Genomic DNA, 14356 nt, shown 5'->3' with positions numbered 1-14356 from the left:
TTCTTTCAGAAACCCCATCTCTCAAATCCATATCCGTTTTCAAACCTTCCTATAGGCGTAAAAGTCACCCGAAAATTCCACTCGAGCGATAACTTTGTTTTCGTGTCACCCTCCTTTATTGATTTGGAGTTGAAGAGACGAGGACATTTTATAGGCTCTCCTGATTCCCTCGTAACTCATACCCGTGTTAAAACCATAGTTTTCAAATCTATAACCGTTATCTGCTCTAAATATATACCAGTCAGGTGGAAGCGGGATTACTTTACTTTGTGATTCCTGCCTCTTTTCAGCTCTATGATGATTACAAAAATCTTTTATGATATTCATGACTAATTTTTTAACCATAGCTCACAATTCATGATTTCCAAGGTCCAGGTGGACGTTTAGAGTTGTCCTTCAGTTGCATGTTGATTAACTGGACGGTTCGATTGAGGCCTTGACCTCCTGTCCAAGCTTTCGCCGATTTACTGCATATGAGAATATTTTCTCTACATTCCCTGACGATGCCGTAGATCGACGAAAGCTTTGCAGTAAAAGGAATAGCAATAAAAGTACAGTTGCTTAAGCCCTAAATCGAATTGTCTACAAAAGGTTATGATTCTTTCCGATTTAACCGTTAGGATTCACGATTCCGCTTCCACGACAGACAGGGAATTACTTTGAATTCCCTTCGAATTTGATATCACATTCATCGGAGGTTAACATAACGTGAAGGTGGAACTCTATCCGCTCTATCCGTTTTTAAACGATGTGTAATTGATATAAATAGAACTAAACCAGGTGGGATTCTGCATTCATTTCTGCAAGATCCTTAAAATGGCTCATGAATATTTTAGAAAACAAGGACTACGGGTTTGGAAAACATAGCGAAAGAACACACCACCTGTGTAATTATGTAACAACTGGTCAAATATAAATTATAACATAGCTAGTAAATTTGTCTAATCAAATTCAATTGCGCGAACGTGCTTCATATTCCTATTGTGCACGCTCATGACGTCAGCAAACAAATCCCTTGAGAAAAAACGCATCTCTTAACGGCTACGCCTCGAGCAACTCTTACGCATCTTTCGTGCTCTCCAAACTTCCCACGTGCTTCATAGCTCGATGAACGCACGCTGACGTATGAATCAATTGTTAATTGGCTTGACTTCGTGAAATGTCTCAGCAACAACGCTCTACCAAGTTTTCCGGCCGTTTTAAATTGCCTAATAAGCATTAAGAAACAACTTACTAAACCAAATATGTCAAATGTAATCCTTAGAGAATCTTTGCTTTTTCCAGAAGCAAAACATGAAACCATAATTTGCTGAGAAATTACCCTCATTCATAAATTTACATTTTATTGGAGTTCAAATATCGAAAAAATTATTGGTGAAATCTCATAACTATTACAGTACCAAAGAATTAACCTTCAAATCTTGCTTTTTTTTCCCTTCCCGTTCGACTTACTTTCGATAAACAATTACTGAAGGCCTGCAATTTTTATCAATAGCGTAACTCTCCTTTACGCCACGCGACAACTCATGCCTAAGTGAGCATTTCCGTTAAGTGAAGACTACCACATTATTGGCTGAACTGAATATCATTAAGGAAATAGAATGTGTTTTCCAACTGAAACGTCCTCACATATAATTAAGTTGGAACTGTAAGATGTCCACGCGTGCGAAGAATTGACAACCCTGGTTCTTCCAAGACACAAACTCTCGAAAATCCAAGTTGAACAAGCTCAGTACCAACCTGTTTAAAGAATAAAACGAAAAGATATCTTTAGGCCTAGTGCGCTTTCGACTGAGTTTCATATAAACAAACCTGTTATTGAGAATGAAATGAGCGTGGGAAAACTCGTGTATCCATGGGACGCAACTGGTTTACGTTTCGTGCCTGATTGGTGAAGCAAGCGGTGCGAGACTTCTGGACCAATCACAGAGTAAAGTAAAGCCTGAATCTTCTTGCGACACTCAACTGAAGGTCGCTTGCAGATTCGCATCATCGTATTATCGTATAATACGCTGATTCTATCAGCTGTATCACCGTACTCAATGACTGATTAACTTTGCTCTACCTTAGCGGGGTAATTATTGCGATTTCCCATAACAACAATCACTCTCCCTTTGAAGCTAGTCAGTGTATTTGCTGCCGGTGATGGAGCCAGTCCGCCCTCTTCGAGGAACGCCTGATTGTAAGGAATGTTAACACTCTCGGGAATTTGGCCACATGCGAATCTTTACGTTGAAAGATAAAGAATTAAGGAAAACACAGCTGGAAATCATACTTTCTTCTACTTATCGAGTAAATCCGCTCGTGCTTATTAATCTTTATAAGATTAGCGCATATAACACAAGTTTCCGAGTCGCAGAAAAGTTCCCGTATTTCCTTCTACGCCCCTATAACTACATATTGGGCGGCCGTCACCACCAAAAATACAAGGATGTCAAATAGATCAGCAAATACAAAGATGGTGTAAGGATCAGCTGCAGGATAGCATAGCTAATAAAGGAATGGCATGGCCAAATTATAGACAGTCTAGTTTTCCTTCGTGAAACAGAACACCCTAAACATGAATAGTTTAGCCAAATGAGAAACGGTCTAGTAGCCCATGTTAGTAGTAACATGGGCTTTAGTAGCCCATGTTGAGTTGGAACATGAGATTGTGAAATGGACTAGCTCAATTACGAATAGCTTAGCACTCATTTGCAATACAGTACTTAAACGGTGTAGCGTTGAGTTAAACGGCTCAGGGTAACGTCGAGTAGCACAGCGTACGCACAAACGGTGTAGCGTTACGTCAAATGGCTCAGCCTAATGTAGAATGGTACAGCGTACACACATATGGTGTAGCGCTGCGGGAAATGGCTCAGCGTAATGTCGAATGGTACAACGTACATAAAAACAGTGTAGCGTTGTGTGAAATGGCTCAGCGTAATGTCGAATGGTACAGCGTACATGCAAACAGTGTAGCGTTGCGTGAAATGGTTTAGCGTAATGTCGAATGGTACAGCGTACATACAAACAGAGTAGCGTTGCGTGAAGTGGCTTAGCATAATGTCGAATGGTACAGCGTACACACAAATGGTGTAGCGTTGTGTGAAATGGCTCAGCGTAATGTAGAATGGTACAGCGTAGACACAAATAGTGTAGCGTTAGGTCGAATAGCTTTGCAGAACATCAGACGCTCTATCTGAACATTAAATTGTTTAGTATTACTTGAAATATTTCGATGTTGTGGCGAATCGTCGTGGCGTGACGTGAAGGCTATGCCATTCCATTATTAGCTATGCTATCCTGCAGCTGATCCTTAAGCCATCTTTGTATTTGCTGATCTATACGACATTCTTGTATTTTTGGTGGTGACGGCCGCCAAGGCATCTCGCCGAAACCACCAAAAATACAAACCGCAAATGGAACAGCGATCTGCTGGGGGTATGACGTCATCGAATGTGAAGACTGACACGAAACCATTACATGGCGTAGTATAGTCTTCACTTCGCTTTGGCTAAACTATTCATGTTTAGGGTGTTCTGTTTCACAAAGGAAAACTAGACTGTCTATAATTTGGCCATGCCATTCCTTTATTAGCTATGCTATCCTGCAGCTGATCCTTACACCATCTTTGTATTTGCTGATCTATTTGACATCCTTGTATTTTTGGTGGTGACGGCCGCCCATAGAATATCTATGGCTTTAAACCGTCCAAATGTTATTGAGTCAAGGATACTCCTCCGCCGGCCTGACATCTACGATCAGACCACGAGGTTTGGTTTTCCTTGGACTTCTGGCACCTCCATTTTCGTCCAATTCGCAAATGTGTACAAGATCTTGAGCGGAAATCCGGGGACAGATTTCAGCTTTAAGCTGTGATAGCGGAATAAACTCTTTCTCCTAACAAGAAGAGGAACGAATTTTGCAAAATTCTTTGTTAAACGAGTTTGTGTTGCACTGTATTTTGAAACTTACGGGGGACAAGGAATATATTGCAAAGGGCAAATGAGTTCTCAGAGGAAAACAAGAAAGCGCGGGAAAACGCGGATGACTACAACGCGACTGGTTTCTGTTTTGCATCTGATTGGTTGAGAGTGGTATGAGTTTCTGGACCAGTCACGCACAGAGCCATGCAAAGTAAAGCGAAGCAATCTGGGGGTCACTTAAGACATTCAATTGAAAATTGCTCAAGTCTTACATGTTTCACATTTGGATCGTTATACATTCTGTCATGTCGTCTCATTGAAACTGTACGCGGAGTGTTACAGAAAATCCTCTTAGCGTCTCGCACCACTCGATCGATGTCGACTCCTAAAATGCAAGAAATAAGATAACAACTACAGTCCGTTACATTTCGAGGGGTCTGGGTTCGACTTCTGTCCATGTGAATGTGTTGTATACCTGGGTGGGACACTTCACTCCGTTCCCTAACCCACCCAGCTAGGGAGATCTAATTTTTTAAAATGCAAGGGGGGGGGGGGTCTGGGGCCACCTAAGATTAACCATCGTCACTTCTTGGAGAAGTAACAATGACCGTGGTTGGTTCATTGCTACGGAAACCGCGATGACCTATGACAACAAGAGTGTATACGTCTGAAGGAAAGGGGTTCCGATGACCATGCACCATCCAACGGTGAAGGAAAGCAGGAGACAACTCAGCGAATGGAAACAACTTACCTGGCATATCAGAGAACAGAAGGATGCATTCGTTGAAACCAAACGACAGCAGCTGATCTCGTAGCTGCTCTAGAATAGCGACACCAATGCACAGTGGGTAGGATGAGTTGCCTAGCAACAGAGTGTCCCAAAGGTGATAAATCTTTTTAAGAGGAAACACGTCTGAAAAATAAAAAGGGGAAAAGATAGAAGGCGAAGTCTGCTTTTGAGTCAAGAACAGAATGCTGGAACTCACACTGGTTTTTAGCTGAGAGGCGTTAAGAAGTATTGCCACCCTTGGATGGGAATCGTGCGCATTGCAGCTAGGAAATAGTTGTGTTAAAAGAAATGGGGTAAGTTTTTGAAGAAACTGTGGTACTGCGTCGGTGGGAGAGTATAAAAGGGTAATTTAGTATTATTAACTGTGTTGATAACGTAAATTGGCCTACGTAAAGGGTTTAAAAGCTGACGTTTCGAGCGTTAGCCCTTCGTCAGACAACTAATCTACCCGAATACTTACGGCAGAACATGGTGAGAAACCATGGAATTGCGTACAACTGTGGAAAAAAAACCAGACCAAATGATAATAGGTTTTATAACAATAACTGTGGAATGGTATCATCATGGTATCACAATTTGCTCCGACCGAGAGAAAGGGAGAAATTGGACCCGACAAATTTAACAGATGTGCAGTGCCTATGATTAGTTGCTATCTTTTTGGCATTAAGGAGTAATCGCCAATCAGAGAAACCGAAGGGATATCTGAAGATTATATCATGCGACATATGACACGCGCTTTCCTGATCGGAAAAAATATATATAATAGCTGAGAGGTATAACAATTATTGTTTTATAAATCAAATTTAACATAGATGCAGTGCCTATGATTGGTTGCTATGTTTTTGCCATTCAGGAGTAATCACCAATCAGAGACACCGAAGGGATATCTGAAGACTACATCATGCGACATACGACACGCGCTTCCCTAATCGGAAAAAAAATATATAATAGCTGAGAGATATGACAATTATTGTTTTATAAATCATCCTTACCTCTGGGATGAATCCAATTTCATGAAGATGGTTAAAAAGCTCAGGATCATGAAAGGCGATAAGCTGAGAAAATACTGCCAAATATTCTGCCCAGAAAATGGAATTACTGCACTATTAGTGATTTTTGGAAATGAAGCAAAAGATGTTTAAAAACGACCGATACGACCGCTCACCTTGTATAATGGCTGAATTGTCCTTCAAAAAGAAGTTATGAAGATATTTGGGAATGAAAGCCGCCAGACAAGCGTATCCAAGAGCTGTGAAGGTAAGAAATCATACAATAGTCGGTCGCACACGAAATTCAAACCTGAACCACTCTGGGTTATTTTTAACCATCGGTTTTCTTACCTTCGTCGTTAAAATTGAGTGAAAGAAAAGGCGCGCAGAGTGAATCCAGACCTGAAAAAAGCAAAAATCAATTAGCCTGGTTATAGGGTAGTTTTCTTCAATTGAGTGTTGAAAAACTGAAATCAAGTTATCACAGCTATCAATCAGAGCAAAGATTAACATCATCATTAACCAATGAGAACTCAAAGTTAAAACAGACAACCCGCTTGAAGCGCAAGAAAACGCGGGCGACCAAGTCGCGATCGTTTTTAGTTTTGCATCTGATTGGTTGAAAGGATGGCGTCAGGTTTCCGGACCAATCATCGAGCAAAGTTAAGAAAAGGGAAAATCAGGATCGCTTTCCTCTCTATCTTGAAAACTGCTCCAAAATCAAGCTTTTAGAGTGTTCAGAACAGTTCCATGTAAACCACACAGAGAACCACAAGCATCCTCTCCACCTATCAGATGCAAAACCAAAACCCTTCATGACTTGGCCACTCGCATTGTTCCACGATTTAGGAACTTAACATGTTGTTACTTGAGTATTCAAAAAATTCCAGTAATGTTTTCTATCGTTCTCACTAAACCGAAAAGCACTCTACACTGATTACCTTGCCAATAGACCAAGCTGGTGTGAGACACAACCCAAGCCTTTAAAATCCTCTTAAACTTCTCATGAGCAGTAGGTGAAGACAACAGTTCATCATACTGATGGCATCGAGGAATGTCGACTTCAATCTGAGAAAAAATGCACAAATAAAAATCATTACACTTGAAACAAGTTGTCCTTCGTGTGGAAATCTTCGGGTAATGAAATCAAGAGCACAAGAGAGTAAACAATAGATTGGAAATATCACTGAAAAAGTCGAAAATCTATTGGAGAGGACTTTTAGTAAATCTATAGTAAGTCAAGTTGCGCCAAAGTAAATATCATGATTAAATTGTACGTGGTATTTACAATTTCGGATTTTACATTCACTTCACCAGTATTTCTTTGCTTCGGAGCCTCATCAATCACACTGCTGAAAGGCTTAGCATGAGGAATGTTGCTATTAAAACCCTTATTATACGTAACATGTTTTCTTAGAGGAACACAAAAAAACTTAAAAGTGGCAAAGTTATTAGGCCAGTTAAACAAGCTAGGCTAGATTGACTGACAAACCTGTCTGTCTGTTTGAGTGAAAGATTCCTTGTCAATAGCGTCATATGTACCTTGGATATCACCCTGAGGAGAAATATAACAATTCTGCCTTATGATAAGAAAAATAATACATTTTTGAGCTAAGGAATGAAATGACTAAAGATGTTTTTTCGCCTTGTTATGAACGCAAAATTTATTATCTTTCTTATTTCACTTATTCAAACAACGCTTTTGATGTTGCTGATTTTCCCAACAACCCTACACAATGATCCGATCAGGGCTCGAGCCGTAGTCCATCGTGTAGCATCATGCTCTTTCGTCTGCCACTCTCTTTCGGGTTGCAAAGGAAATTTTTGATCTCATTCTCACCTGAATCCCTAGAAGCGCTGCCCATATCTTTCCTCTAAGGAAAGGAGGAATGTCTATTCTGGCTTCTCGTACTATACGATCTCTTGTGTAAGGATAACCCTGATACAGAACAATACAGTGTTTAGAATTAATTAAAAGTGCTTAGCAATCAAACATGGAATTTCTTTTACAGTCATACATGAATCAAAATATCATACACTAACGCGAAAGCTCTTTCTGCCTCACTAAACGACAAGAGAAATAATTATGGAAGTACTCTCAATGTCAAAATTTTACAAAATATATTAAGTACTTAAACATGTAAATGTTTTTCGCAGATTGCTCCTACCTCCAGAAGTCTTTGAAACAGGACAATTCTGTGAAACTAAAAAACACACCAGTGTTAGTCACACCTTTGTATTTTTCAATTAAAAAAAAAACCACTTAACATACAGTGTACTGCTGCGGCTGCACACGCGCAAAACACGGGCAACTTGTGCGTGCTACGCACATTGCACGCAGATTTCATGTATCTTACTCTAAGTTCACTCTACCTGGTAATCCACAGTTGTCTCTCTAATTGTCAAGGGAAGGTCAGCTGTGTCGAGAAGAGCATATCTAGAGGATGGACTAATACAAGAACAAGAAAAAAAAGGTTTAGTCAGAAGGCTAAATCGCATAGTTGCCGCAGCTCAATTTAGTTTCTGTAGCATAACGCAACTATATAAGGAGGCATGGCGTACATTTTAACCAGAGCACGCAAGCTAGGCGATGATTTATCGCAGAGACAAAGATTTGTACAAGAATTCACCACGCCATACGAGAAAAATTGTCGCTGCGGCGTACAGTGCACCTGATCTCCACGACTTGTTTTGATGTTACGCGTCATAGCCAAAGTGACCAATCATTTTACACGAACTTGGTGTAATACACTCGAATGACAACAAGTCTTCACTCGAGTCTGAAGATGACTTCTTTAAGGGGTTATCGAAACGTCAATCTCTACTTCCGACCGTCTCAGAGCTTCTCTCACCCGGACGGTAAGACACTGAACACGATCAAGTTTTTAGTGATGTTAACAATTTGAGGCTTTCCTTTTCAGCTTAATTTCCATATAGTATTATTTTAGTGAAGTTTAAAACAGGTGAAACTATTTCATACTCATCCTCCTCTATGAGTGGAAAATATGCAGATGGATCCACATGTTTGAGCCTCTGAAATAAAATCATTGGACATCTATGAGTAACAGACAAGAGCTTCAACTGTAATACAAATTTAAAAAGCCTGCGTAGATGCTTTTCCTTTAATTTCAGTCCATTTTACCTGTCTGAGTTGTGCCATTGATACAGGAACTATTGTTTCATCTAAGAGTAACACTCGATCTTTTTCCATTCCAAGTTCCTCTCCAGTGTGTAGTAGAATGCTGCAAAAGTCAACAAGAATGGATTTTAATCAATATTAACTAAAGAAATCTTAATCATTGTTATCATGCAAATGAAGTTTAATCAGTGAAAGCGCTGGTAAATACGCAGACTGGTAGGAAAAGGAAATACTAACTGCGAGGCAAAACGTTCACGAAGTAAACTTCTATGCGAGAAAGTTTATGAGAGCGAAGCCCTGATAAACTATCACGCGATATAAATCCCAAAATCATAATCTAATTGTTCAATATTTGGTAGCGTATTAGTTACATACACTGGAAGCGTCATTATTGGAGGCTTTGTCTTAATAAGTCCTCGTTTCTTCAGTTCTCCTTCCATATCTCCTCCAGCCAGTCTCCATAAGTGATACACCTCGTGTAGCGGTCTAAAGAAACAAACGTGAAAAACGATTTTACAGTTGGATCTAACTCAGTTGAACATCAACTCTTTACACCCTAACATCAGTTTGCATATCCTCTATACCGTTCTCTATACATTTCTTAAGGTGCTGACCAGGAGAACTTGCTTAAAAAATCACAAGCTGCTTTAGTTTGGCGATCATTTACTATATTCTCGTGACCCTGATGTTTGATTCAGGCTGATATTATAAGGAGATGTTGGATGCTAGTCGTTCCTTGAGGCAAAGGGTTAACATTTGACTATGTGCCCGTTCTAAGTGACTTGTCTGTGAATACTGTTTACCTAACCCCCTCAAAAAATAGAATGCCAATCAAACCTCTCAGAAAGGAGATCTTCTTCGTCATCATCAACATCTGTTGAAGAACAAGAAACAGACCCTGAACCTCAAACATACCATACCAACCAAAATACGTCACGCGTTACTAGGTAACAGTGCTCATACATATGCACAAACCCCACTCAAGTGGGGTTCGCAGAATTACACACTTTGTCTGTGTTGAAGTCGTTATGGCCTAGAATGCCATCCCTGTGGTTGACTATAGAATTTAAAGGTAATAAACCAACTATTGTATCCTTCACTGTAAGGGAAATAATTCACTTACAGCACACATATAGTCATCTTGAAAATTGTAATCATCTTTAAACAGATGAGACTAGCCATCTTACCTTGCAACAAATCATCATTTTGAAAATCACCAACAGGAAGTTCTTTTAAGTTGAATACAGCAGGAAATTTTTGAAATCCATTGGTTAGTTTCACCTGGTGGGAACCATGAAGTTATCTTTACAATATAAACAAGGCAATGGCATGTAAAAATCAGACAGTTACATGAGACATAGTCGAGGCATTTTGAGTTGAAAAACAGTCTCAGGGGACTTGAGTAGTAAAAAAATGAAAAAGCCATTTATCTGTGGGATGGCATTGTCTGCCCTTTCAAACAAGAGTCCTGATAAGAATTACCTTTGCTTTATCGAAGTTGGCAAACACTTCATGATTCAATAACTCACATGGGATAGGCCTAGGAAAAAAAACCATTTAATTAATACATTTTCATTTACCAAGTTAGAATTAGCTGCATTACAAATTACTGGTAAGACAAACATGAAATAGTGGATCATTTGTTGAATAACACTCTCCCTATCTTAAAGGTCAAATGGTTACTAAGCTTTCTAGGTTTATGCTTATCTGGTGTAGTCTGTGGAACATATGTAAGTGAAGTACTGCTACCACTTTCATGATTATGTGGATCAAAGTATCTTTTTGTATACATGTCACCATATAGGAATAAATGTAAGGTAAATAAATAAAAAGGTAAAGAGATATTAAATAGAAATAAACCTTTTGGCAACATCCACTGTCAGGCAAATTCTTAGAAAAGAAGCCAGATCTGAAGGAATTTCCTACAGGAAATAAAGACCAAAACATGCCAACCTTAATCAAATTATTTTAAATTTATAAATAATATGAAGAATTTTCAAATGCACTTTCCTCTTAAATGTTGCTAACCTGGAGTTTTTCCAGAGCATGGTTGTCATCAAAGAGAAGTTTAAGAACATCAATTGAAGAATCTGATGGAAATTAAAAAACCTGGTTAGGCAGTAAAACTACTGCAGCCTGGTAAGCTCATGTTGGAGAGCACTGGAATGCCATGATGTGGCTTGAGGGTTCAAGCCCTAAACTGGACCAAGTTCACTCAAGAGAATGTTCTACCTTTGCTAGGACATCTGCAAATGGTTCTAAAGACATTCTAGTTTTTTTTCAGATGAGGATAATAAACTATAGGCTCTGTCTCCTGCCTCTTCTCCATACTGGTCAGCAGGGGACTTAAGTTGTAAACTGCTCAATGAAGTCTGATTTAAGTCCCCCAAAGAGTACTGTAAAGTGCATTAAAGCACATTCATATGGAGAATGGACTATATAAAACTCATCTTTAATTGTCATTACCTTCACTTGAAACTTGAAAAATTATGTTATCTGATATATTGCTAAAATTAACAACAGTTTGCGAACAACATAGCACTACCTACCTTGAACACCTTTTACAAGAGAGAGAACTTTCAAGAAAATCTTTTGTACATGGTTGTTTTCAGATTCACTTGCCCACAAAGACCCTTCCTGAGAATGAATGAGGAGAAAAAAAAATGCAAGATTCTGTGCACTCTTGGTAGAAAAGGGTTAAAGAAAAAACCAAAGCTAATTTACTTATTAAATAGAAATCTGTACCTACCAATATCAGGTAAATCAAAACCATCCCCAAAGACCACACATCAACCTAAAATAAGGCAAAATTGAAAAAATGACAATAACTTTCAATCAATATCCAAGTTGAAAGTCATGGCAGAAGTTCAAAATTTCAAGTCAAAAGGATTCAAACTGGATTGATTTGTAATTTACTTTATTCTAAGTACTTTCCCACATTCTTTGACCCTTTACACCCTAACATCAGTATGCATATTCTCCATACTGTTCTCTATACATTTACTATGGGGCTGACAAGGAGAATTTGTTTGACAAACACAAGCAGCTTTAGTTGGTTATCATTTCCTTTATTCTTGTAATCTTTAAGTGCGTGATTCAGGGTGAAATTGTAAGGAGAAATTAGATATTGGTTACTCTTAAGGGTCATGGGGCTAATGGGAAATCTTAACATGTATGAGCTTAGGGTAACAAATATATTAACTAGCTACAGAACATTGCAAATCACCTTTTTTCTTTAAGAGTGTGCCCTCAAATTAAAACTTCAAAACAATATCACATTAATAAATGTTGTTATTGACAGTAAATAATGCATACCTTTGGTCCTGATGGTCCAAATACAGGTGAGAGGCCTTGGCCTGTTAAAACCACCTCAGGAGCCATGAATACTGGAGAACTGCACAAAAAAGTTGATATGTTTTGAGCTACGAACCCCTTTTTTTTTTGCATCCACAAAGAATAATACTTTTCAGTCAATAAATATGTAAGCCACATTATTTTCATCAAAGGTAATCAGAGTTAGTAACTTTAACCATTATCAAATAAACTGTTACTTGAAACTTTTCAATCATTGTCATCTCTCATATACATTTTCTTCTGACATATACATAGAGCACTAAATGATATACAGCTTACCCAATTGGAAATGCAACTCGAGCCCCAGAACCAGTCATGTGATATAAACAACTTCTGGATAACTTGACTCCACCCTGAAATCAAAAAGACATATTCATTACTCTACAAAGATAAACAGAACTTAATTATAAGTAAATACTACAATATAAAGCAGTGAAAGATGTTAAAGCTCAGTGGTTAACACTGGACACATGATCAAGAGGTCTGGTTTGAAGCTAGCATTGAATCAATTGCATTGTTTTTTCTTGTGCAAACTTCTCACTCTCACAGTGCCTCAATCCACTAAGGAGTATAAACAAATAAAGCAAACTGTCATGAATGATGGGAATGGAATGGACTGGAATTTGGTGCATCAAAAATCAAAAAGACATTTGATTGTGACCATAAATTGTAAAGATCCTAACCTTTGGAGTGAATACTATGTTCACAGGAGACAAATTCCTATTGACAATGCCATGTGCATTGAGAAAGGAAAGGCCTTGAACAACTTGAAATGCAATTGCTTTAATATCAGTATAACTGCAAGATAACAATCACATGGAAATTAATGATTAATTGATAACATCTGAATTCAAACACTCTCAAAAAATAATTGGCATATATTCTGAATGTTTTCTTCAAAAATGTAGTGTTTCTTTGTTGTTATGAGGGGTAGACAGTTACCCCACCCCAGCCCCCAGAGTACTTTAGTCATGTGACCATCGGGGGGACGAGAAAAATTGGACCATGAGGTTGAAGTAAAAAAATAGAATTGTTGAACAATATTTGTTTCTTTAAATATTTGTCTCCACAAGTGAACCCGACACAATCACATCAAATGAAGAAAAAAGCTTGTGGATGACCTACTGCAATAAGGGCAATTCTCTCAAAGTCTGTTGATCATTCCTTTTTTTAACCCTTTAACTTCCAAGATCTGATTGTTAAATTCTCTCTGCTTGCTGTGACACATTTCCTTGTAAATTAGTTGTGAGAATTCTATGTTAGATTAAAATAGCAGCTTTTAACCCATAAGTTTCATTATTCTCATTACCTGTTTGCTGGATAATGTATGGATGTTATAGGGAGAAGTTACAATTTAATCACCTCTATGAGTTAAAGGGTTAAGGGTACTTTAATTTATTACTAGCCAATCATCTGCAAAAAAACTCACCTAAATTTTTTACCATTTTTCAAAGCAAGCTGTAAATTTTCAGAATAGAACTCCTCAGCAACTATGAGCCTTTCTGAAAAGATATTAACAATTCAATACAGTATAAACTCGCTTAATCATCATAATTAATTAACAGTCATTTTATTTTTGTTGGTGTTCACATCCTTTATTTAGAATAAACAATTATGTGATATCGAGACCCTGGTGATGCTTAACATTATTATAATAAATTAACTGCAGAGAACTCAAGTGTCGTGCACTCAAACAGAGTGGAAAACTATCGAATGGTTGGAGATGAGGGCGTCAGAGACACAACCCTCCCCCTGCAAAACATCGTCCTCGTGAAAAGTTTTTGAGGTTTCCAAAAGAAGATTTTTACCATTTTTCAAAAGAGACTCACCATGTTTGGCTCTGATGATATCCAGATACTGACACACATTTTGATGGTAAAGAGTTTTCAATCGCTGAAACCGACCGATTATCACGATGGAATTTGGAGTAAGTGGTAGTCCATTTGTACCGCACTGATCTGTTGGATGTGGAGAAGGAAAAAACGTCGAAATTCCGATCTGCGCGCGGCCAAGCGAACCCATTTTTAAAAAAAAATTTTATATAAATGAACATAAGCTTCTAGGTTGACTCTATAGCGACTGTTACCGCCATATAATCCAATTACTTCCAGGCTTCCGCCATATTGTTTTTAATTGGTAACCACCCAAAGCCTTGTAGCCCGGCCAAAAAAAAAAA

At 38.4% G+C, this 14356-nt stretch overlaps 1 protein-coding gene across 1 annotated transcript; it reads right to left on the bottom strand.

Annotated features, from left to right (window-relative positions):
• Positions 1–1326: 1326 nt before the first annotated feature.
• Positions 1327–14323, bottom strand: LOC113667589 (TBC domain-containing protein kinase-like protein). Its single transcript, XM_089190978.1, has 29 exons — positions 14010–14323; positions 13610–13682; positions 12864–12978; positions 12460–12533; positions 12142–12220; positions 11576–11620; positions 11376–11463; positions 10855–10916; positions 10687–10748; positions 10309–10366; positions 10014–10107; positions 9664–9700; positions 9202–9312; positions 8830–8929; positions 8668–8720; positions 8061–8136; positions 7856–7891; positions 7528–7626; positions 7180–7242; positions 6629–6755; positions 6039–6089; positions 5864–5947; positions 5691–5776; positions 5159–5195; positions 4660–4821; positions 4181–4293; positions 3719–3882; positions 2066–2225; positions 1327–1740 (listed from the first exon to the last, which is right to left on the bottom strand). The coding sequence occupies exons 1-29, from the start codon at positions 14200–14202 to the stop codon at positions 1636–1638; spliced, it is 2607 nt and encodes an 868-aa protein (XP_089047104.1). The 5' UTR covers positions 14203–14323; the 3' UTR covers positions 1327–1635.
• Between the last annotated feature and the right edge of the window lie 33 nt (positions 14324–14356).

This window comes from Pocillopora damicornis, chromosome 13 (genome assembly GCF_964200805.1).
Source record: "Pocillopora damicornis chromosome 13, jaPocDami1.2, whole genome shotgun sequence".
In the NCBI taxonomy this organism is placed as follows: Eukaryota; Metazoa; Cnidaria; class Anthozoa; order Scleractinia; family Pocilloporidae; genus Pocillopora; species Pocillopora damicornis.
Note: the sequence above shows the minus strand (reverse complement) of the source record. Positions and strands in the feature narration are given on the sequence as shown.

Excerpts from the sequence above, each read along its gene's own strand:
- LOC113667589 (XM_089190978.1), bottom strand. The coding sequence starts at position 14,202 with ATGGGTTCGCTTGGCCGCGCGCAGATCGGAATTTCGACGTTTTTTCCT. Across the intron at positions 8,930-9,201 it reads CCAATAATGACGCTTCCAGT|CATTCTACTACACACTGGAG; the intron begins GTATGTAACTAA and ends TGACTTTTGCAG. Across the intron at positions 7,243-7,527 it reads CAGCGCTTCTAGGGATTCAG|GGTGATATCCAAGGTACATA; the intron begins GTGAGAATGAGA and ends ATTTCTCCTCAG.